The sequence below is a fragment of the Pleurodeles waltl genome, chromosome 10 (assembly GCF_031143425.1).
Source record: "Pleurodeles waltl isolate 20211129_DDA chromosome 10, aPleWal1.hap1.20221129, whole genome shotgun sequence".
Lineage (NCBI taxonomy): Eukaryota > Metazoa > Chordata > Amphibia > Caudata > Salamandridae > Pleurodeles > Pleurodeles waltl.
Genome location: NC_090449.1, coordinates 480,005,261 through 480,029,523, shown reverse-complemented (window position 1 = coordinate 480,029,523; position 24,263 = coordinate 480,005,261). Strand labels below are relative to the sequence as shown.

The following is a 24,263-nucleotide window of genomic DNA, read 5'->3' as shown; positions in this document are numbered from 1 at the left end:
AAATGAAAAATTTAAATGATAATAAACAGTGTTTATTATCGTTTGCATTTTTCAGTGGGCAGGGCCATGGATGATGACAGGGACGGAAGGGGAGTGTACAGCACTCCCCTCAGTGCGCAGCACTCCCCTAAGTGCGCATGTATGTTTGGCTGGCCGTCTTGGGCCGGCCAAACACACATGCACACTGGGTGCTATCCAACTCGGCACTGTGTTGCTGGGTTGGAGAGAGCAGGCAGAGGCTCTCACTCTGCCTAGGAGCGCCCGACCAGGGCACTCCGGCCAATCCTATCGCTGCTCTCATGCAAGAGCCACATCTGGACTGGTCGCTGGGCAGGCTGGGAGCCTGAGCCTGTGTCTGCAGCAAGCGGAGCAGGAGCCAAAAGAGCAGCAAGGCTGCGGCGGAGAAGAGTGTCTTTTTTTTAATTACTTTTTGTTGTTGTGCCCCTGCCCCGCTGCTTTGCCCCTACAGGAACAGCCCCTGGCTGGCATATATCGTTAAAATACATCATATGACAAGCAGATCGCATGAGAGTGGCATAAGCGGCAGTGGAAAAAGAAAGCAGTGCAGATTGGTATGATTAATAAGTGAGAGGAACATAATATTTTGTAAAATAATTAACATTATTACACTGTTTTGGGCTTTCAAAACAGAGATGAGAAAGAGTGTGTGTGCTTTGTCAGTATGTGCGTGCATAAATCCCAGGTGAAACCTGACAGACAACTCACCGTACCCAACTGAAAGCACCTGTATCCAACAATTCATCAGAATATACATTTGTTAGTGGGGGTGTAACACCCCAAAAACACCCTCTGAAGCTACGCCCCTGAGTGGGAGTGAGGATGAGTAAGTGAGAGAATGTGAGTTAGAATGAGTGAGGCACCCAACAATTTAGAACTGCAGAGGAGCAGGAAGTAAAGAAATAAACACAGCTGCCTTTTCCCAAACACCCTTCATGAAGCAGAAGCAGGTCTAGAACATGCGGGACACATTTTTTGTGTTCTACCAAAAATATCAAAGGGGCAGGTCCGCTTAAAACTGATAGCATGCCTGTGTACATGGACAAAGAACAGGAAAATACTCAATAGAAAAACCTGAAATGCTGGACTTGTTACAGGGTACAAAATATTATTTTATGAAAATGAAAGCATGTCTTTGCCTTGGCACAGAATGGTTTAACATAAGAATGGATGCAGGAAAATGAAGCAATTTGTGTACCTGCCACTTGAGAATGCTACAGTCATGTCTATGCCTGGGCCTGGGTGGGACTAATGGACAGGGCAGGCCAATGCATTGTAAAGACCAATAGACCACCAAGGGACAGAGTAGAAGAGTCCTGGTCCTCCAAAATATGTGCTGTGGGCTCACTGGCAACCCCTGGCGCAATGTAACCACTGGGTTAAGGAGAGGGCACTGTATGGCCATAAAGATAGGATGGTGGGTTGTTATAAAATAAGGTCTTATTTTAAGGTGTAGGTTAGCATAGGTTCAGAACACTTACTCTTGAATCTATCTTACCCAATATAGTGGTAATCTCAGAAGTGGTAATCCCTGCAGTGGCAATCTCAAAGGTAGTAATCACAGTAGTGGTAATATAATTAGTGGTAATCTCAGTGGTAGTAATCACAGTAGTGGTATCAGAGGTAGTAATCACAGTAGTGGTAATATCAGTAGTGGTAATCTCAGTGGTAACCACATCAGTGGTAATCTCAGCAGTGGTAAACCCTGCAGTGGTAATCTCAGAGGTGGTAATCCCAGTAGTGGTAATCTCAGCAGTGGTACTCTCAGAGGTAGTAATCACAGTAGAGGTAATCTCAGCAGTGGAATCTCAGACGTAGTAATCCCAGCAGTGGTAATCCCAGCAGTGGTAATCCCAGCAGTGATCTCAGCAGTGGTAATCCCTGCAGTGACAATTTCAACTGTGGTAATCACAGTAGTGGTAACCACCATAGTGGTAATCTCAGAAGTAGTAATCACAGTAGTGGTAATATCAGCAGTGGTAATCCCTGCAGTGACAATTTCAACAGTGGTAATCTCATCAGAGGTAATCCCAGCCGGGGTAATCTTAGAGGTAGTAATCACAGTAGTGGTAATCGCAGAGTTAGTAATCATGCAGTGGTAATCTCAGCAGTCATACTCAGAGGTAGTAATCCCTGCATCTCTGCAGTGCTAATCTCAGAGGTAGCAATCACAGTAGTTGTAATTTCAGTCGTGGAAATCTCAGTCGTAGTAATCACATCAATGGTAATATTAGCAGTGGTAATCTCAGAGGTAGTAATCCCAGTGGTGGTAATCACAGCAGTGGTAGTCCCTGCAGTGGTACTATAAGAGGTAGTAATCACAGTAGTGGTAATATCAGCAGTGGTAATCTCAGAGTTAGTAATCACAGCAGAGGTAATCTCAGCAGTGGTAATCCCTGCAGTTGTACTCTCAGAGGTAGTAATCACAACAGTGGTAATTGCAGTGGTACTCTCAGAGGTAGTAATCACAATAATGGTAAATCAGCAATGGTAATCACTGCTGTGGTAATTTCAAAAATTGTAATCTCAGCAAAGGTAATCTTTGCACAGGTAATCTCAGGGGTAGTAATCACAGTAGTGAACTTTAGGAGTGGTAATCCCTGCAGTGGTAATCTCAGAGGGGCTCATTTCAATGTAGTAGATTCTATGTAGCAGTATATGGACTCTGTTGTATTTTAGGTAGTGACATACAACTGTTCGCAGCTGGGTCCTCGGTCTGATGGCCTATGTTCATTGTATTAATGCTCAAACATTATCTGTTAATAAGGCACTTCCTGTTTATAAGGTACTTCCCTGAGGAACATGTTTTAAACCACGTCCTCAGCGAGAAAGAGACAGACTAGGGCCTTATAAAACAATGAGACTCGGATAGAATCTATTTCACAAGCATTTGCATGGGTATGGTTAAAGGTCCACAGAGAGATTACACCAGGGATGGAGCACTTTGAGCTCGACCCTAAAAAGGTAAGACGAACCAAGCAAGGTACTATATAGAAAAGCTATGAAAAGTACCAGTATGCCATTAGAGAAGCCAGGGTAATGTATTTAGTACCAGAATAGAAAATGCCCCAAATACCTCAAAATAACTGTTTCATCTGGTAAATAGTCTTATGAAACCAGCTAAGGCGTACACCCTAAATCGAGTGGTGCAATCTGCTAGCCAAGTTTTTTCTTGGATAAGGTAAATAACATATTGCTTGCACTTCCTAAAAACACCGCCCAATACTCCACTATTATTATTGGGGCAATAGCAAATCCAACAGTTACATCCTTTCCCAAACTGGAGACAGAGACAACTAAGGCGATCCTACACACTGTCAAATCAGGATCACCCTTAGACCAAGCTCTTCAGGATATTCTTAGTAAAGGAGATACTACAGTTGAGGTGACAGATCTCCTCAACTTCTCTTTAGAGAGTGGTATGGTCCCTTGTTCTTGGACGCCTACAATAGCAAGACCTCTCCTGAAACAGCCTACAGCCGATCCTTTGAGGGTTGAAGATTACTGGCCCATATCACTCCTTCTGGGGGTTAGCAAGATTCTTGAAAAACATATGAATAAACATCCATTTGCATTCCTGATATCACACTCCACCTTTCACCTTACTCAAGCAGGGTTTAGACCAGGGAATAGTACTGAAATGGCCCTTTTAGTGGCAACTGAAGAATTAGGAGCAAGGGCCCAGGGTGGCTGTGCTACATTGATCTTGTTAGATCTAAGAGCCACATTTGATACGGTATCTCACCCAGTCCTTATTTAAAGGCTAAAGGAGGCAGGAGTTAATGGAATCATCAACTTCCTGGACTCGAAAAGCTTTCAAGTCCAGATGGACTCTTCCTTCTCTAAAATCTATGAATTAAATTGAGGTGTCCCTCTGGGATCCTTCTTGAGTCCAACACTCTTTAATCTTTATGTACGTTCACTGATAGAAATACTACAAGCATATGTGTTTGCCCTTGTTTCTTATGCAAATGATACAAATTTGTCACCTCCCTCTACAAAAACAGCAACAACACATCACACCAGTTAAATGCATGCCTCAAGCATGTTACAAACTGGATATCGGACATCTGTCTAAAACAGAATGGAGATAAAACTGAGGTCATGGTTGTAGGTAACAACCCCTCACTTTGGAAGGAACACAATTGGCTGACAGAGTTGGGACCTCTCCCGATGCCTACTCCATCAGTTAAGAGCTTAGGGATCTGGACAGATGACAGGCTACCCATGGAAGTCCAGGCCAAGAAGTTGGTGGCATATTTCTTTGGTCTTCTTTGTTCCTTAAGAAAACTTCTAAGCTGGCTCCCAGTCCGTACAGTGGTAGTATAGGGTCTCATTAACACGCATCTGGATTATGGGAACTTCCTTAATTTAGGCAGTCTTAAGTATTTCACTGTTGTAAATAGCCCTTTTTGCAGGGTTATCCACAAACCTTTCACCTCTTACCTCCTGTTTTTGACTGTGTGCTTTGTTTTGTTTTTGTAGGATTTAGGATGTTGGGCACTTTACCACTGCTGACCAGTGCTAAAGTGCAAGTGCTCTCTGTCTAAATTGCACTGGTGATTGATTTCTCCATGATGTGCATATCCGATTTACTAGTAAGTCCTTAGTATAGTGCAAAAAGTAAGCCCAAGTCCTGTAACTCAAAGGCTACTAGTGGGCCTGCAGAACTGATTGTGCCATCCACATGAGTAGCCCTGCAAACAGGTTTCAGGCCTGCCACTGCAATGTCTGTCTGTACTGTTTTAAACTGCCATTTCGACCTGGAAAGTGCACCTACTTGCCAGGCCCAAAACTTCCATTTTACTACATGTAAGTCACCCCTAAGGTAGGCCCAAAATGCAGTCCCATGGGCAGGGTGCAGTATATTTGAAAGGTTGGGCATGTCCCGGTGTGTTTTACATATCCCGATAGTGAAATACTGCTAAATTTGTTTCTCACTGTTGGAAGGATTATCTATCCCATAGGGTAACATGAGGATTGCCTTGCAATATCTTTTAAGTGTAATTTCCCCATTGGGAGCAGATAGAGATGTGGGGTTTGGAGTCTCAGAAATCACAATTTAAAAATACATCTTTCAGTGAAGTTGGCTTTTGAATTGTAGGTTTCAAATGCCACTTGTAGAAAGAGGGTGTTTTCTTGCTCAACCATTCTGTGCCTGTGTCTGTCTTTTGGTCAGAATAACACTTGAGCTGTTTGTGAATTCGCTCTAAACAGTTACACAAAGGGAGCTGAGGTGTGCCCTGCATTTCTTGATGGGTGTTCCTGAGCTAGAGTGGTGGGATGAGCTGACAAGTGCACCTGAATAGGACTATGCCTGTCCTTACACAAAGTTGTCTCCAACCCCCTGGGGATAGGCAGGGTCTTGTGCACTACAAAGACTTCTCTTTGAAGTCTGCCTACTTCAAAGACAGAACTGGGTATAAGTACTAGGCCTCTAACACCACATCGTTAGAATCCTTGTGGACTGTGGAAATTCTGCCAGGAAGAAGAGCTGGATGCTGTAGGAGGGACTGAGACTCTGCCTGTCGCTTTGTTGTGCTGGCCTGCTGCTTCTTGCTTCTGTTCTAGGAGTGAAGGACTGGACTTGGCTTTCTACATCCTGCTTCCAAAGCTTCTACAAAGGTTTGGTCTGAGCTTGACTCCTGGTAGGAAGTCTCAGGGACATCGAAGACTTCACCTGCCAGTGTCTGGGATCTCTTGATGAGAGTCCTGGCTTGCCATGTGGTTCCAAATCCAGTTTCTGGGCCCTAGGGAGTCAGTTCTGGTGCACCAAGGAAGAAACAAGTGCATAGACCTCCAAAAGGACTTCGAAACTGGTGCAGTTCTATGACCCCGCGCTGTAGCCTGCAACTGGAGCCACAGTCCTTACTGAGTGCAACAACCGTGAACGACGCCACAGGCCTTATGTCGCTGCAGTGCCTCCGAAGTCCTACCACAGTCCAAGTCCAGAGAGCTGAGTCACTGACGTCCGTGGCACCCGATCCGCCGCAGCACATGTTGTCCCGTGATGTGATCGCGACACCACAAAGTCAATGCCTCACATCTTAACCTACTGGATTCATTGACCCCATCTTGTCATAAGGAACTGACGCTTCGCTGCATCACCGCCCTGCAACCGTAAGGAACCGACACCACCTCACCTCACCTCCCCTGCCTAGCAGTAAGGAATTGGTGCCTCATCTCACCAGTGGCAGTAAGGAATTGACTAGGCACCGGCTCCAGTGACGCCTCACCTTCCTGACTCCCTACAACGTCTTTGTTTCCTTATTGTTTTCAAAGTTACTGCAACTGGGGTTCGTGCAATTCCGTGACCAGACCGAAGTCCCCCACGAGTGTTGTCGGACTGTTGGAGACAACTGCGTCAAGATGTTGCAATAGATCAGTTGGAGCTGATGTGCTTCTAAGCACTATACTAAGATTTAATCTTTGATAATTAGTATCTTTGCTTGTGTATGTTGGATTTTTGTTGTTTTTGTCTTGTTTTACTCAGATAAATATTGGCTATTTTTCTAAACTGGTGTGAGGTACTTTTGTGGGGTTTTCACTGTGTTACTGTGCGAGTACAAATACATTATATCTGAGATAAGTGTGACTGCTCATGCCAAGCCAACAAGGGGTGAGAAGTGGTTATCTTAGCTGTGTGGCCCCCTTAGCCTGACTAGAGTGAGGGTCTCTACCTCGACAGGGTGCAAACCACTGCCAATTAGAGGCCCCATTTGTAACAGTCACCAACCGGCTGCAGGTAATTCAGAATGCTGCAACCCGTACGCTTTTTAAAATCCATGAGCATACTTCAGCAGCACCTGCATTGGCAGCACTTCATTGGCTGCCAATACAGAAAAAAAAACATTTAAGACTCTCTGCTTGATTCATCGACCAATACAGAAAAAGGACCCCAGCTGATACAAAGTCTGATATTGCCTTATGTTCCTAAATGTGCACTTCGTTCAGAATTTCAAACCGTTGTTCTCGATATGAGGATTAAGAAAGCAAGAGAAGTGTGGGCAGTCTTTTAAATTCCTAGCTCTCAAACTTTGGAATACGCCCCCATTGCATATATGACAGGAGAGATCAATCAACCAATCAATCAATCAGGAATTTGTAAAGCGCACTACTCACCCGTGAGGGTCTCAAGGCAATGAGGTGGTGCTGTGTGAGGGGGGGGGGGGGGGGTGGTGCTGCTACTGCTCGAACAGCCACGTCTTGAGAAGTTTCCTTAAGGTAAGGAAGTATTTGGTCTGACGCATCAGACTTAGATCAGAAACCTGTTTCGGGAAGTAACTGAAAACCTATGTAATTTAGTAATTAGCCGAGTTTTTAATTCAGTGCTTTAGTCTTACCAGCGCTGGGAGGCCTGTTGGGTATCCATGCGCTATATAAATGATGGCGAATAGAATAGAATCTGCAGCCCCGACCCTCCTTGAGCCAGAGGGCGGCGGTGGGAATATTCAATGAGGCCTCATCGAAAGGGCATGGACATGTTGGGGAAGAAATCTGGCAGTGAACGATTTCCTGAAGAACAGCGTCTCTTATGATACCAGTTTTCTGATTTACTGCCCCTCGAATGCATGACGCGTGAGGAAAATTAAGTTCACTTGTGCAGAGAAGCACAGCAGACGAACAACACAAGAACACATTGACTGGCTGCAAGGTAGGAACTTTACTCAAGGCGCTTCTCTTTAGGCGACCAATGTGAAGCACCTTGGCGAGAAAGTGATTACTTTGGAATCTAAAGCAGTCTAGAATAGCATGTTTAAATTAACTGATAAATTATTGGTGCTAAGAAGTACTGGAGAGGTGCCACTCACCGCCCATTAAAAACCCCGGGACAGAAGAGCCTGACAATCACTGCCTCCAGTAAAGTGTCAGCATTAGGGCTTTGCAGAAGATTGGGAACACCCAGGCCAGCTCTGGTTGGCGACAGGCATGGATGGAATAAGAACATACGGGAAGGTGACGTCATTACACCACTCTCCTGAGAGTCACAATCCTTAGCAAAAAATGCTATCCCAGGTTAAAGAAAAAATTGAATCAAACGAGGACAGTGCATCCCAACGGGGTTTTGGACTGCATTTAAAGCGCGATGAGGAAAAAGCTCATTTCAATGATGGCAGTAGTCGGTATACTATGCTCTCTAGAGTTACACAAATTGTAAACAGAAGAGTATCAAACTTTTCGAATATGTTAAAAAAAATAAACAAATACCTTCTAACATTGACGTCTTTGTTTGTTAAGTCGTCCCAACCTTACAGCCACTACATTGTTGGGTTAGATCAAGTAGCAACTCCCCAGCCTTCTCAGCGTTGTCCCGAAACTCTGGTCGTGGATGTCACTGTCTACCCCAGACTTAGCCCTCCTATGTACTTTGAAACATTTAGCATCACCCACCTCATCGTCGTCATCCAGCCGTACTCGCTTTAAAGCCACTATCTCGTGTGTTTCCCGGTTCTTCGCCTTAAACACGGTCCCATAGGTACCTAGAATATAAAATGGGTAACAGTTCTGACAGTCATCTACAAATTTAGAACCACGAAGATAGATCGGAGCGACGGAGAGAAAAAGAGAAAGTAAAGTGAACGAAGAAGTGTTTCCCTACGCATGTAAATGGGCGGGGAGAGGAGCATTCGTGGATCTAGGAATAGGAGACATCAGGGCACAAGTCATAATGAAAGAAGTGGGGGGGACTACCAAGTTAGGCAGTATGCAAGTGGCATTACGGCGCACGAGATCACAACCCATGCCTTTACAGGAAGTGACGTCCTAAGAAGTGGCATTAAATCTAAAGACCTCATGGTACACGTTTAGTAGGTATATCATGAGTACATTTGAGCGCATTATGAATATACGTACAAACACTCCTTGCAAGTAAAGCCTACCTGATGAAATGTAACTCAATGCAGGGCAATGTGCTGCTTTGTGTTTGTGTTTTGTTTTTTCAATATCAAATCAACTCAACCAGGATTTGTGTGGCAATATAAATCCCCAAATAGTATTTGCCTGAGGGTTGCACCTGAAAAGTGATGCAACTCTAATGCAAAATTCTACACCTCAACTAATATATTTGTTTTTAAAAACTCTGCCACAAAGAAATTGGCAGCAAGGAAAAAACAGGACAGTAACTCTGTTCTGCTTAATTGGTTGCAAAGTCTGAATTTTAAAATATCTTATGGGGTTAAGGCACCTGTGGCAGAGATCTTTGGGGTCCTAGTAAATCTGAGCGAACAATATTATAGGTACGATAACTTTGGTGGTTAACACATTTGTTGGAAAGATGTGTTTTGTCTAGAGCCCCTTTTAACTCAAAGTAGCATTGATTGTTACAGAGGACATACTTTTCTTTTATGTAGATAGGTAAGTGGGTTACTGCTTTTAACACAGAGATACTTTAGTTACTTGCAGTTCAGAAATAGTATTTCTTCTAATATAGAGCAGTGAGCTATGAAGGATGATGTGTGACTCATACGCCTTGTAACCCTCACTCTTACGTAACATATCACGGACACTGATGTACTAACCTGTGTGAATGAATGTCAATGTAATGAGTGTGTTTGATTTAGAGTGCTCGGACACCCTCCATTTTGATGAGTGGTGCTATAACAGAAATAAAAATATAGCAGTATTTAACATTTTATTTTGTGTAGATACCGGGACAGACCAACACATCTGACATTCTTGCACCTGTGCATGCATATCTTTCATATACAGGGAATACACTAAGTCAAAGTATGCTTCTCTTTTGTACCTGTGAGGTGCTAACAAGCTTTGAGCCTTTGTCTCCCCTCCACTGCATTTACATCTAGATGTTAGGCTCTAGATAGATGCGAGGCAAGATACTCCAACAAAAGGAGGCTTGAAGGTTCCATTTGACCTTTGTGATGGGCCCAGCTAGACAAACGGGTTACCCCACTGATTGTGACCACCCTTGCACTGTTGGTGGGCTAATACTACTCAGGGTGGCGGGGGAAATGTCCTTGGTCCCTGACGTCTGTGATTTTTTGAGCATCTCAATAAAGGCTGTAATGGAAGGGGATTGAGGGCTTGTGTTATTACTAACATGCTTATTGTCCTTCTCTTGAAGGACAATACAAATTACGTTGACAAAAAGTAACAAGTCTAATGTTAGTTAAGCATACTGAAGCGTACTCGGCAAAAGATTATCATAGTCAATTCTGTTCATAGCGATTGCATTTTAGGGTTTCGGATATTTGGAAAGGAAACAAGGGGAAACGTATGCATAATGGAAAGCTGTTACTCGGCGGCTGAGGCTTCCGTTCCTCTGAAGCTTGCCAGACGCAGCCTTGACATAAAGGTCACAGGGGAGGTGTGTCCGGGTAGAAGAGATAGGGGCTGATGTACTGGATGGGGTGGGGCAGGGGGGTTGGAGGGCACAGTAGCTCGATTTTGATGACTAGAGCAAAAAGGAACTTAAAGTATCTCAGTGACGGAAGGATAGAGGACTGCACGGTAAGAGAGAAAATAAAACGAACCATCCGTATAGAGATAGCAAATTATGTAAAACGGGGGAGTACAGCGAGAATGAGAAGAACCTAAACACCAACAGAAAGACCAGCTGACGCCCGCGTGAAGTGCACCAACTGGGAATAATCATGTATATGAACAGGTTCAACGCCCAACCTCCATATCACCAGGAATGCCCGGAATACTTTACTGTTTTACATTTGAAGATACATATTAATTCAACCACCCAACCACGATATATTGCGCCACCCCGTATAGGTGATGTGCTCTCACCCTCCCCGATTTTCTCCAGCTTTTCATATTTCTGCATCTCTGCTGTTGCAGACTGGGTTTCTCATTGCGCATGCGCCACTTTCCTTCTGTAAGCGGCTGTCGGCGATGACACTTTTCTGGCGCGTCGACCATAGAGTATTGTTGGCTAGAGGGACGGAAATAGCGTCATTTGACAGCCAGAGAAGAACATTATGCTGGATTGTGGGGAGTGTTAGACGAGTGCGCAGATTAGCGTGCTGTTTAGTGGGACTGGGTGTCGGGGGAAATACAGTTTGTGTCAGAAGACACTGATGTCAAAGGCAAAAGAAGGTGATACATTCAGCAAATGAACGGGGTAAATTGCCTGACGTGTGGCTGGACGCTAAACTGCTTGGTGTTGCCTAGGTTGTTCTTGGAAAATGGGATGACGCTAGTTGTCTGTGCGACGGGTTAGGTTTTTAATTTTTAAGAACTGGGCGTTTGAGAGCTATAGCGGTTATTTAAAGGGAACGGGTGTGTAGTAATTATACATTGCAAGGCGTGGTAAGTTTGATCTTCTTTAATAAGTTCATAAGTAATAATGGGGCCAACACGTCCAACTCCCTTGACTTCAAAGCATAAACTGCCTCTTCACTATAACCTTAAGGCGGGCTAGACCGTCTATTAACCTGTTCTGTGCTGGGGATGTAATGGTTACGTCCGCTGGCACAATGCTGCTGTGCCGAGGACGTAACCATTATGTCCTGGCACATGAGCTCGGAGGCTTCTCTCCCACCCCCCCAGGGCAGGGATGGAAGGGGAAGCCCTTCCCTTTACACCCCCTGACACCAATGCACCAATGCAAAACATTTCTCTTCCGATCATGTGATGGGGCCTGAGAGGCTTCAAAAGGAAGGAAAGGAATAAAAAAAATTCTAGCTATCGCGTCAATAATTTTAGATTCTATTAAGGACACAGAGGCGAGGATTATGCTTTCTCTTCACTTTACTGACAAACAGCAGCCAATAAAATACAACAAAACTTTAAACTATAACTCCCATGAGCCAAAGTCCACCAATCATGGCTCTACACTGCCAACATAAATAGCCTGAACGCAACAGTCCTCTTTCTTTGCGAAATTCAAATGTTTGAGATGCATAAGAATTTGCAGAACCTTAGTCCATAGAATTCTCTCCTGCAACCTGGAACCATCTCAACCACTTGACCCAGTTACTTCGACCAGATGAATTTCCACTTGATCAAAACGGAAAATGAAGAACTCATGAAACAGTGTTAGTCGCCCCTGTGGAAGACAAATACAGAACTAATATCTATGTATAACATTGGGTGGGTCTTATTATCTATCATTACTATGCATTTTCAAAATTATGAAATTTATGCAAAGCATTTATAACAAATATTTATAAAGATGTACAACGGGTGGGATAATCCTTGCCTCCGTGTCCTTAATAGAATCTAAAATTCTTGACGCGATAGCTAGAAAATTTTAATTCTATGTCAGGAACGGAGGCTTTGGATTATGTTAGTTTAAAGTCTATTCACCACATCAGATACAACATCAACAGTAGGTTTATGATAAAATACTTTGAAAGTAGAATCATTTGACCAGTCCGCTGCTGCCATAATATCCTCTAGTCTAGCCCCAGTTGAAAAAGGTTTAGAAGCCATGGCTCCTCTAACCGTGTGAGCTCCAAATGTGCTTATATCTATACCTGCCTCTGCCAATAACAATTTGATCCAACAAGCCAAAGTTGCTGCAGTGACCAGCCGAAAAGGCCTCTGCAAGGAAATTAACAATTGGCCAAAAACATCTTGTCTGAATTCACATGTACAATTTTCATAAGCCTTTATACATTGAACAACACAAAGGTTTTATTCTGCGGAAAAGATGGGTAAGAAATACATTTTGAAGAAGTCTTAGTACGTCTGGTAATGGAAAAAGATACTCCTTCAGGAGTAAATACTCTACCTGATAAATCCAAGGCATTAACATCTGAGACTCGTCTACAAGATAATAAACATAACAGGATCGTCAGCTTTGCTGATAATTGTTTACGAGATACACCGTCATTATCTGGCCAATTCCTGAGAAAACGCAGAACAATATTAACATCCCATAAAGATGTATATTTTGGTTGAGGAGGCTTAACCATACGGATACCCCTAAGAATTTTACAAATCAAAGGATGTTCACCCACTGGCTTTTCCTGAATATGAAGATGACCAGCCGATAAAGCGGAACAACAATTATTAATTCACAAGGATGGTACAGATCCCCTTACATTAGATCAGGACCAAATGAAAGCGTTTACTGGGTTGAGAGAGAGTTTGTACAGAGCTCCAGCTTTGGGAATGCCTGATTACACAAAGCCATTCACATTGTTTTGTCATGAACGTGATGCTTGTTCTTTGTCTATCTTGACACAGGTCCATGGAGGTGCTTATCGCCCAGTAGCTTATTTTTCAGCTACCTTGGACACAGTTGCAGCAGCCTTACCAGGCTGTTTGCGTGCAGTCGCCGCAGTTGGTCAAAGCCTTTCACAATGTGAGGGATTAATGATGGGATATCCTCTGACGGTAATAGTACCTCACTCATTTGAGATTTTACTGACAAGGACGAAAACACAGTATTTGACTGGTGCGAGATTGACAAGGTATGAAACGAGAATTCTAGGTGCTCCAATTGTAACATTGAAAAGATGTACAGTGCTGAACCCGGCAACATTACTTCCAGGTGATACTGTTGAAATTGAAAAAGAAGAAGACATTGAGAATGATTGTCTTGAGGTAACCAAGTTGTGCACAAAACCAAGACCTGATATCAGAGATACACGATTGGAAGAAAATGACCAAATTGTTTTTGTTGATGGTTCATGTCCTAGAGATGGTACAAGAACATTGAGAGCAGGATATACTGTGTGCACAATTACAAGTACATTAGAAGCTTCTTGGCTTTGAGGTGTATATTCTGCACAAGTAGCAGAATTGGTAGGTCTTCCTAGAGCGTGCCATTTGTCTGCTAGACTGAGAGTCACTATCTATACAGATAGCCAATATGGATTTGGAATTGTTCATGATTTTGGTCAATTGTGGTCGTAAAGAGGTTTCCTGACCTCTACTGGTTCACCAGTAAGAAATGGTGACAAAATAGACGAATTGCTGCATGCAATACAATTACCTGAAGAAACTGCCGTGGTAAAATGCAGTGCACATCTAAAGTCACAGGACTACATCTCACTAGGAAATGGATATGCGGATCATGTCGCAAGGTTTTGCTTATTGAACTGTACATAGTTCAAAGACAAGTGGGAACTGATGTCAGAAGAAGATAATACATGTACAAGTTTTGCATTGAAAGTGTTCGATACTTTGGAAGAGTTGAAAACACTGCAGAGTAATGTCGACAAGGAGGAGAAACAACTTTGGTCCAAATTAAAATGTGTTCAAAGGCCTGATGAAATATGGGTTTCTGAGGAAGGTCAGATGGTCCTGCCAAATAGTTTATTGTCACAAATGGCCAGGTATTATAATGACCAAGCACACATTGGGAGGGATGCCATGGTTCGGTTGTTTAAGATTGACTGGTTCAATCCCAAGTTTAGGCAGGCAGAGGCAGTATGTCATCGCTGTATAATCTGTCAGCAGCTAAATATGGGAAAAGGAACAGTGGTGAATTTGAGCCACATTGGAAGAGCAGGAGGTCCATTCAGCAGAATGCAATTGGATTTCATTGAGATGTCTGCGAGTGGAGATTTGAGGTACGTGTTGGTCATTGAGTGCATTTTAAGTCTTTGAATTGAAGTATACCCCACCAGAAGGAATGACAGTCTCACAGTAGCAAAATTGTTGCTTAGGGAGTTGATACCACGTTTCGGGTTTCTGATCTCTTTAGAATCAGATAGGGGAACTCACTTCAACAATGAGGTGATTAAACTCTTGTGTGCACCACTGAACATTGAGCAGAAGTTTCATTGTAGCTATTGCCCTCAGGACTAGTAGAACATTAGAACAGATGACTGGCACTTTGAAATCAAGAATTGCTAAGATGTGTGCAGCTATGAATCTGAAATGGCCAGACGCATTGTCTTTGGTGTTGATGTCGATGAGAAATACACCTGACAGGAAGACAGGGCTGTCGCCCCACGAGATCCTCAAGGGCAGAGCAATGAGATTGCCAGCAGTTCCAGCTAATGCACTTGTGAATATTATAGATGATATGGTGTTGGACTACTGCAAGGGTCTGGCTGATGTGGTTCGCTCTTTCTCTCAGCAGGTGCAGGCCACTACCCTACCACCCATCCACGATCTAGGGCAAAATCTGAGAGCTGGCGACTGGGTTGTTGTCCGAAAACATGTTCGCAAGACGTGTTTAGAGCCAACTGGAGAGGACCTTACCAGGTGATCCTAACGACTACGACAGCTGTGAAGTGTGCAGGACTCCGGAACTGGATTTACACGAGTTATACAAAGAAAGTGGCATGTACACTGGATCATGAAGAAGTGTTGTTGAGAGCACCAACAACAGTGAAACAGGTTGCCGCACCTGAACCAGAAAAAAAACCAAGTGAGCCTGAAATTGAACAAGAGCTTGTGGAAGATGGTTCTATTACCCCTATAAGAGACGAAGGTGAAGAATTACAGGAGGGTGCAGAAGAATCAATCTCAACGGAGACAGCAGGAGAGCCTAGCTCAGCAGGGGTTCTGTTACGACTCTGTCATCCCATCTCTAGGGGGCGCTGTAAAGGGACTGTCTACAGCCTGGGAATCACCTTGAACACTCATCTAGAGTCCCTTTCTTACTCCCGTTTGTTTCCCTTTTCACTATGGTATGCTTTTGTAGAATTACATTTGCTTCCTGGGACTGCAAATCCCATAATGCACAGCCTGGTTGTCAGTAAAGCCTGGATTTTGTTATACATTGTTTTCTATGGGAGATGTCCAGTTGCTCCTTTTTTACTGGATTCTGTCCTCCAGGACATGCGAGTGTCTGAAACTACCTCCCCTGTGCAGCCCAGTGCACCTGAGACCTCCCCTGTGCAGCCCAGTCATGTGATTCCACCTGGGGTTTGCTGCAGCCTGGGAACTGCTTATAAGCAGCCATTTCCTCAAGATCCTCGTTGTGCATTGGAGTTCGATTCCTTTGTGTTACAGACCCCTTATTGGATGGTGTTCCAGTCTTGTTCCTGTTCTGTTTCTGCTTGAACCTGTTTCTCTGCCCTGTTCCTGATTGTTCTAGCCAAAGTCTGCTCCCTTTCTCTTAGCCTTGTACCTGTATGTTTCTTCCAGAGCCTACTCCCTGTCTCTCAGTCCTGTCCCTGCCTTGTTTCACCCTGAACCTGCTCTCAGTTTCCCAGTCCTGTTTCCTGCTTGTTCCAAGTCCCTGTTTTCCAGTCCTGTTCTTGCTTGTTCCAGCCAGAGCCTGCTCTCTGTTTCCCATTCCTGTTTCTGCTTGTTCCAGCCAGAGCTTGTGCTCTGTTTTCTAGTCCTATTTCTGCCTTTGCTTCAGCCTGAGGCTGTTCCCACTTCCTGCCCCTTCCTCCTAGTTTGTCCCTTCTGTTTCCGTTTCCTCTTGGGTATTTGCGTCTGGTAAGTGTTCTATCAGTCTTCACCAGTGTATAAGTGTTTTCCTTTGTTCTGGGGTTGGCTCCTGGTTTCCAGGAGGCAATACCAGCCCCCATCCTTTGTCTAGTGTTATACGTAGTCTTTAGTGCCTAACAGTGACAGTGTGCTATTGCTGTTTTTTCAGGAATTGCCACTGTGTTTCCAGCTGGACCCACAAGGGCTTGTCTTATGTATGTAAGTACAATCCTTGTTTGTGCTCAAAGGATCCAGAGACAGAATCACTTCTGCTGCCTCCTTTCTATGGGGCTTGCGAGGTGACTATCTGTAAGAGCAATCTGCACAGAGGCATTGACATTCCCTGTTGCTGTGGGAAGTTCTGAGCCCTACCCTGTCTACAACCTTAGTGGTAACCCTAGTGTGTTTATCCATTAGTAATCCATTTCCTGTTTGTTCACACTAAGGTTGCTCTGCTTTTACTTTCATGTTCCCTGTGCCTGTCCATAGCTGTCCTCTCCCGTGTATGCCTTTTGCTGCTCTTCTGCTCCAGTACACTACCTCTTTGGGATATCTGTGACCTCAAGGGGTGCCCCAACCAGAGTCCTGATCAGACCCGCCCGAAACCATGACAGAATGCACAACCCAAAAAGTTCAAGCTCCCCAGGCAGTAAAGGCACACACAGACCTAAAATGTTTTCCTATCATGTTAAGACACCCCTTTCTAAACCTATACATTCTCTGAAGACCTCTAAAAAAGGCCTTTGTTTAAAGGATAAACTTGTTAAAGAAAATCAGAGATTGCAAATTCAGTACTACATTACGTGGCTTGCTGATCCATCAATGTTCAAATAGTATCATATCTGTGATTATGACCCCCAATCCCTGTCTGTAGAAGAATTACAAAGAAAAAATGAGTTTTTGGAGATTCTATTACCTCAAACAGGGGAAAATGTTCTTAACAGTGAAAGTGCTTTTCTTACCTCTGCACAAGACACTTACTCTCAAGAAAAGCTGGTTAATTCCTTGCCTCATGCTAGTGCATCCCAAGTTCATATCCAGGACTCTGCTATAACAAAGAACCCTTACACTGTCTAAGAAGCCACCCTAGAGATCCCCTTGTTTTCTGATGCATGCTTTAGCCCATCTAGGTCAGTTTCTCAGAATTCAAAGTGCAGTGCTGACTCTTATAAAGACCTACCAGTCATTCAGAGCTTTCAAATCAGCAGGCTAGACCCTGTATCTTAAGGATCAGTAAAGACTATGGGATTCCTTAGTTCCACTCAAAAGGCTTGTGCTCTACCCAAACTGAATGATACTACACCAGTCTCAATCCCTAAAAGCTCTGCTAAAGCCTTTTCTATTCTGAGTGGGTTTGATGATGATATGGACATACACACACTAAAAGAGCAGATCTGACAGATTAAAAGGCAGATATCGGAATTCTATGATGAATATGTTGTAACATACACTAGAAATCTTGCACATGGGCTCTTTTCATCGATGCATATTTCACTGTTGCCAGATCCAGACACTCTGTTTATCTGTAAGGTAGAAGAAGTAACAGAGCAGCTGATGGAAACTACTGCAAGGCAATTTGAAAACCTGCAAAAAGAAAATGATCACCAGCTTTGGCTCAAAGAACAGTATGCTACTTCATGTGCCTCTCCAAAGACTACTTTAGAGCAGATTTTCTCTTCTATTAATGACTGTCAAAAGACTGTTCTAGTTATAAATATATCAGCCTCTCTCTCAGCCTGTAGTTCTCCAGAGAATATCCCTGTACATTTGACTGAATCTCTCAAGTCTCATGCACTGACACTTTATTTGTGGGAACGAGTGAATGTAGGCATGTGTTTTTGTTTCAGAGTAAATGGACCTTTATACTGAATGGTCAGGACTCTGCGATTCCCAGTATCTATTATATTTGTGGACTTAATGCTTATTATCGTCTTCCAAGAGGATGGTATGGGAGATGCTATTTGGGAATAGTTTTTCCAAAGATTTACCAGATAGATGACTTAAAGAAGTTTCCGAAATTGATTGGATTACAGCAAAAGCGACAGAGGAAGGAATCCTCTTCTGCAGTTGTAGGAGACATCTTTGGTGCCATGATTCCTTCACTGGGAGTCATCCTGAATTTGATCAAGATACAAAAGTTGTCTGCTATAGTGGATAACCTGCTGACAAATTTTACAGGGGCGACACTCCTGATAGATACTGAATTAGCTGTAGATAGAGCTATGACGCTTCAAAATCGCCTTGCTTTAGACATCCTTTTAGCGAAGGACAGTGGAGTCTGTAAAATGATTAACGCTAGGCATTGCTGCTCGTATATTCCTAACAATAGTAAGGAGATAAGAGATTTACTTATTAACCTGACTAACTCAAGTAAAGATTTAAAAGAATTGAAGGAACCAGGGGCAAGATGTATCATGACAGGGCTTTGCGAATCGCAAATAGCGATTTTTAAGAAATTGCTATTTCCGAGTCGCAATAGGCCATGTATCACTATTGCGATTTGGAATTAGCGATTTCTTAAAAATCGCTATTTGTGGTTTGCGAGGCCCAAATACCGAATCGCAATTTGCGAGAACGCAAATTGCGATTTGGTAATTGAAAATCTCAAATTGCGAGAATGCACACCTGGAGGAGCCTGATGACATCACAAGCAGGAAGTGAGTCATCCCAGGCAGTTTGTAGGTGCCACACCCAAAGTAGCACTCAGAGAGCAACAGCCCAGCCACAGTGAGCAACTCTGTGAAGAAGGCAGGACTGCAGAACCACCATGGTCACCTCTGCACAGGGAAAGGAGAAGGGAGAAAGGAAAGGAAACTAAAGTTTAGTGAGCAAGAACTGGAGGTGCTCACAGAGGAGGTTGTGAAGAGCCATGACAGTTTGTTTGGGAAAAGCTCACTCCAGGTGCCTGAGAGTAAAAAGCGCAGACTCTGGGCAGACATTCAGACCAAAATCTGCGCTGTTGGAGTAGCGCAGCGCTCTGTGCAGGAGATAAAGAAGAGGTGGTACGACCTGCGGTCCCGTGCCAAGGAGAGGGTGGCAAGACGACTGCAGGAGGCCAGGAGCACAGGAGACGGCCCACCCACAGAGACACCCTCCACCCCGATGGAAGACCTAGTGGAGTCGACACTCCTCCCAGAAGAAGTCAGTGGGGTCACTGACATCGACACATCCGGCACACCAAGTACCAGTAAAGGTAAGTGCCATATTGAAATGTAACCCCATATATGTATGTACAAAAGCCCCTTACTAATTAGCAAGTAGGGCAAAGCATTGGAATAAGTAGTCCATTCCACATCTTAGAAGCAGCACAACAGTGCCTTATGGGAGTGGTAGTCCACAAGCCAGAGCTGAAAGTAGCACATTGAATGTAATTAGGCAGAGCGACACCCAGAAGAACACAACACCCACAACATTGTGATGAGAAGTAACTGTACATTTATTACCATTGTGTGACCTTTGGTGATACATACATTACTTACATGCTTTATATTGTCGTTGCAGGTGGCCCAGGCCCAGCAGCCTCTGCAAGTGCCGTTGCGGGGGATACAGAAACCCACCCTGCATCTGACTCAAACACCAGCGAGTCACAGAATATAGCGCCCATCCGCTACCACTACCCAAACTTAGCCAGGACTCTGATGACCTGCAGGATGACTCCCACACACCTTCCCCAAGTGGCAGATGCACTGGTTGCAGGAGACCAGGACCCACCATAGCACAACACCCCGCAAGATGCCTACGTATGCAGGCACACATGCTTTCGAAGCAGGTGAGGGATCATCAGTGTTCGGTGGCCGGAATCTGCTATGTTAAAGCAGCAGCACCTGCAAAACAAGAAAATCTCTGCTTTACAAAGGCAGATGCAGGCACACAATTCAAACATGGGGGGCTGCATCACCAGCTGGAGTGCCTCAATGCGAACCTCACTAAACTGCATGAGGGACAGATCCAAGATCGGAGAACACCAGGGAGCTGACTAGTGCAGTGAGGGAACTGTGTACTGAGCTGTGCCACGACAGAGTTAGCCACCGCAGGCAGGAGAGACGTTTTATGGGGATGTTTGGTGGTTTTTGTCGCTCTGTCAATCGCCTGGCAAATTCAGCAGCCCTCATATCGCAGTGTGCTGTGGCCGCACAGGTGGAGGCAGCGCATAGCAGTAGGGATGTGGCACAAGGACTGGTGCAGATCACAAATGTGATAGACAATATGATGGGTAACCCTTCCGCCACACCCAGTGAACTGGGACTGGGGGACACAGAGGATGCATCTAGCCTCAGCAGCGTAGCTGTGCCCACAACTGATGCTAGACGTCGCAGTGCCAGGCACAGCACCGTCACTGAGGCAGAAAACAGAGGGGCCAGTGAGGCGACTGCGCACTCGAGTGGCTTGTGTGGCCGGAGGAAATGAGAGCAATGGCCACAGGGGACTGTTAATGTTTGTGTAATACAGGAGACTATGAAGGAATAGTGACATCCTGTTATCTGCTTTTGTTTTTTGTTTCATTTACTTATTTTTGCTACTAGTGAAACTGATGATACCTGACATTAAGGTAATAAATTTACTTACTACAAGTACAAATGTCAGTGTATTTGTGTTGTTCATACTTACATCTGAAATGGTTATGCGTGATGTCAGCATGCCTTTGCCTGCCCTCTGCTGCACTTGTCCTGTCTGCTGGCTGTAGGGGTGGTATGGCATCATCATCCTCATCAGATTCAGAATCACATATTTCCACAGGTATGCCCCTGGTGGTTGCTATATTGTGCAAGATTGCACAAGTAGCCACTATTCTACATGTTGTCTCTGGGCTGTACTGTAGTGCCCCTCCACTTTAGTGGAGGCACCAGAAGCAACTCTTCAGCAGCCGAAAGGTGCGCTCCACCACATTGCGGGTTGCCCTGTGTGCTGCATTGTATCTCCGTTCAGCATGTGTTGTAGGATTGAGGTAGGGCGTCATCATGTAGGTGCACACTGCGCAGGCACTGTCTCCTTTGAAGGAACAGAGGGTATGATGAGTAGCTGAGCCATCTGACATCACCACGCCATCAATGCGCCAGTGTACAGAGGGTCAATACCTAGTAGATATCCTTCACCAAACTCCCCAGCTCACAGTCTTGTGTGAATCCCGCGGTGGCGAAAGATGTACGAATCATGTGTGCTCCCTGGGTACCTGGCCACAAGATCAGTTATGATATCAGAGGCACTGCATATCACCTGTATATTCATGGAATGTTGGTATTTACGGTTTCAGTAAACATACTGTATGGCTGATGGTGGACATATTGCAACATGTGTCCCATCTATGGCACCTAGGACGTGGGGGAACTGTGCTATCTGGTAGAACTCAATTTTTGTCTGCTGAATTTCCTGTGGGGTGTGGGGGAATCTGATGTACTGGTGTATTCTGCTCAGCATGGAGTTGATAAATGCATTGAAAAATCTAGAGAGGGTACTCTGTGATGCTCCTCCAGCTGCTGCTATGACCCCTTGATAGCTCCCTGAACGAGTAGGTGCAGGGAGCATAATACCTGCACATGGGTGGGTATGCTATTAGTCCTATGTGTTGTGCGCTGCAGTATGGGTTGTAGCTCAGCTATCAGGTCAAGTATCATGGCTGAGTTCAACCTGTACTTCATAAATATTTCCTCCTCAGTCTGGTCAAAAAGTGTAATGCGCACTCTGAAAATGCGCTCCTGTCTCCTCCTTCCTCTCCTCAAACCTGCCAAGATCCTCATTCTCCTCGCCATGAAGTAGCCATTGTAGAAAAGGGTCTGAGGCATTCTGGGCCTCTTTATATAGGTTGCACCTGGTTACCACCTGGTTTCACTTAGTGGTATTTTGCATGTGAAAAATGCCATTCTGCGAAAAATTGCAATTTGTGATTTTTTTGGTGCATCGAATTGTGACTTGGTTTTGCGAGTCGTATTTTGCGTCTCGCAATTTCCTACTTGAAATACCGAATCGCTATTTGCGATTCGGTATTTCATGTCGCAAATTGCGAGACACAAAATGCGACTGGCAAAACCAAGTTGCAATGCAAAAAATAGCTATTTTTGCGATTTCGTATTTTGGGTCTGCAAAGGCCTTTCATGCATCGCAGACCACGTTTTTGCATTCGCAAACGGGCAAATTGTGCAATTCGCACCGTTTGCGAATGCAAGAACGTTTGATACATCTGGCCCCAGGTGTTTGGGAAAAGGTTGGAAAGGGATTTGCTTCAGTGGGAAATTGGCTTAGTAGCATTTGGGATGGGGTATAATTAAAAATCATACAGGGAATATTAATTGTGATTGCTTGCATATTAGGATTTTGGGTTTCATGTAAATTGTGTCAAAAGATTAAATTGAAAAGGTCTAAAAAATAATCGAGAAGGGAAGAACGAAACAGGGAACAAATTTATAGAGAAGATTTGAGAAGTAGTCAATACTGAAGAAATTGAGTATGAAAATGTTAATGGTAAAAGTAGTGTGATGACATATTTAGTTATCAGAGGAGGTATTGCTGAAGGAGATATGTTAATTTGAAATGCTAATGAGTGCTTATGCATTTTTGAATAATAAGAAAAATGTAGAAATAAATAACAGAGAAAATTAACATGCACGTTTGAAAATGTGCCCATTGAGAGTGGTCACCAAGATTCACAAATTATATTAAAAAGTGACAAAAAAATATGTGAAATGTTAAAAATGCATAGTAATATGTCATATTGAGATATATAACGTATGTTTTACATTATATCATTATATTGTAGCGCTAACTTAGCCGAAGGCGTGGCCTAGTTTTGCCAGGCCTCCTGCAGAAGCTGAATCATAATGCAATGTAGAGAAGCTAATGTGCTGAACTGACCATGAACCGTTCATTGTTTAATAAAGTCTGCTTAGCTAGAATTGTCTGCGATGAACCGACGGACAGGAGATGATTGAAGCAAAATGTATCAAAAACTGTGTAAAACAGACAAGATGTACTTTCCCAGGACTCAAACAATAGAGACACCGACTGAAGAAGAAGATGCAACATTTTCGATACCTGATGAGCCGGATGATGATGACATCGTACAGTGAACCAATCGACACCTTGAGAACGGCATAGTATTAGAATTCATAGATTTGAAACCCTAAATTTATTGGATAGAGTCATAACTGATGATTAATTGACCAATTAGGAATTGGGGGATAGTCTGGGTGACTTTGATATAATGTTGTGACACAGGGGAAACTTCAGATGCAGAACTGTTGGAGAGATGTTGGGTGCAGATGTCCGGAGAGAAGCTGCGAGAACAAAGAGATTTGAGATTCTGTCATTGGGCTCATGCTCTTGAGAGCCTGATGCGATGCTGATAGATTGATGACCTGAAGACGAAGACTGATTTTGTTGCTGATCCATACCGTGGATAGGTAGCTATGACAATGTGACTGAAATACCTTGTGTGCCTTTTCTTTCTAGGTACCAACTGCGCTGTTTTATATTGTTTCTCTTAGTTAGATGTTTTTCCAAATTCTTGTTCTAAACTGTTTTCGCATGAAGTCCCACATGCTAATGCTAATCTGTGCTAGGTGAGGGTCCTATGCTAAGACGTTGACATATACAGTGACAAATAATTGACGGACTGAATTGCTGAACTCTGCTACTTATGTCGACATATTAATCTTTGTTGTTTTATGCTGAAGCATTAGAATGTATGTTTTCTCAAGTTCTGATTAGATTATGTTACTGGTGGTCACTAATGAATTAATCTTGAGTTGATTGAATAAAGTTGAATTAATCCCATGAATTAGTATTGTAACCAATAGGGAAATAAAATTACTAAACCGTATGTTGAGTTGTGGTTATTCATGAAATGTTGATGCTATTAACTGCTGATTAATGATTTGCTTAATGGTTATTGATTTGTGTATTAATTATTGATGAACATTGGTTACTACATGGCTAGGATA

At 43.8% G+C, this 24,263-nt stretch overlaps 3 protein-coding genes across 4 annotated transcripts in view; 2 read left to right on the top strand and 1 right to left on the bottom strand.

The window, feature by feature from the left end:
- Window positions 1-10,887, bottom strand: part of CDK5 (cyclin dependent kinase 5) — a 256,946-nt gene extending 246,059 nt beyond the window's left edge. Inside the window, exons 1-2 of the mRNA XM_069210772.1 lie at window positions 10,774-10,887; window positions 8,410-8,498 (exon numbers count right to left, since the gene is read on the bottom strand). Of these exons, the coding sequence (XP_069066873.1) occupies window positions 8,410-8,498; window positions 10,774-10,810 (126 nt within the window). The 5' untranslated portion in view covers window positions 10,811-10,887. The remainder of the gene's footprint in view (window positions 1-8,409; window positions 8,499-10,773) is intronic.
- A 101-nt stretch (window positions 10,888-10,988) lies between these two features.
- Window positions 10,989-16,712, top strand: LOC138260776 (uncharacterized). 2 transcript variants are annotated; one of them, XM_069209225.1, is made up of 2 exons: window positions 10,989-11,082; window positions 15,023-16,712. In XM_069209225.1, the coding sequence occupies exons 1-2, from the start codon at window positions 11,064-11,066 to the stop codon at window positions 15,952-15,954; spliced, it is 951 nt and encodes a 316-aa protein (XP_069065326.1). In that variant the 5' UTR covers window positions 10,989-11,063; the 3' UTR covers window positions 15,955-16,712. The 2 variants fall into 2 exon arrangements, 1 of the variants encoding a protein (XP_069065326.1); XR_011198983.1 differs by having other exon boundaries at window positions 10,993-11,107.
- A 1,707-nt stretch (window positions 16,713-18,419) lies between these two features.
- On the top strand, window positions 18,420-20,900 carry LOC138262434 (myb-related transcription factor, partner of profilin-like). Its single transcript, XM_069212333.1, has 3 exons — window positions 18,420-18,539; window positions 19,030-19,522; window positions 19,831-20,900. The coding sequence occupies exons 1-3, from the start codon at window positions 18,420-18,422 to the stop codon at window positions 20,043-20,045; spliced, it is 828 nt and encodes a 275-aa protein (XP_069068434.1). The 3' UTR covers window positions 20,046-20,900.
- The last annotated feature ends 3,363 nt before the right edge of the window (window positions 20,901-24,263 follow it).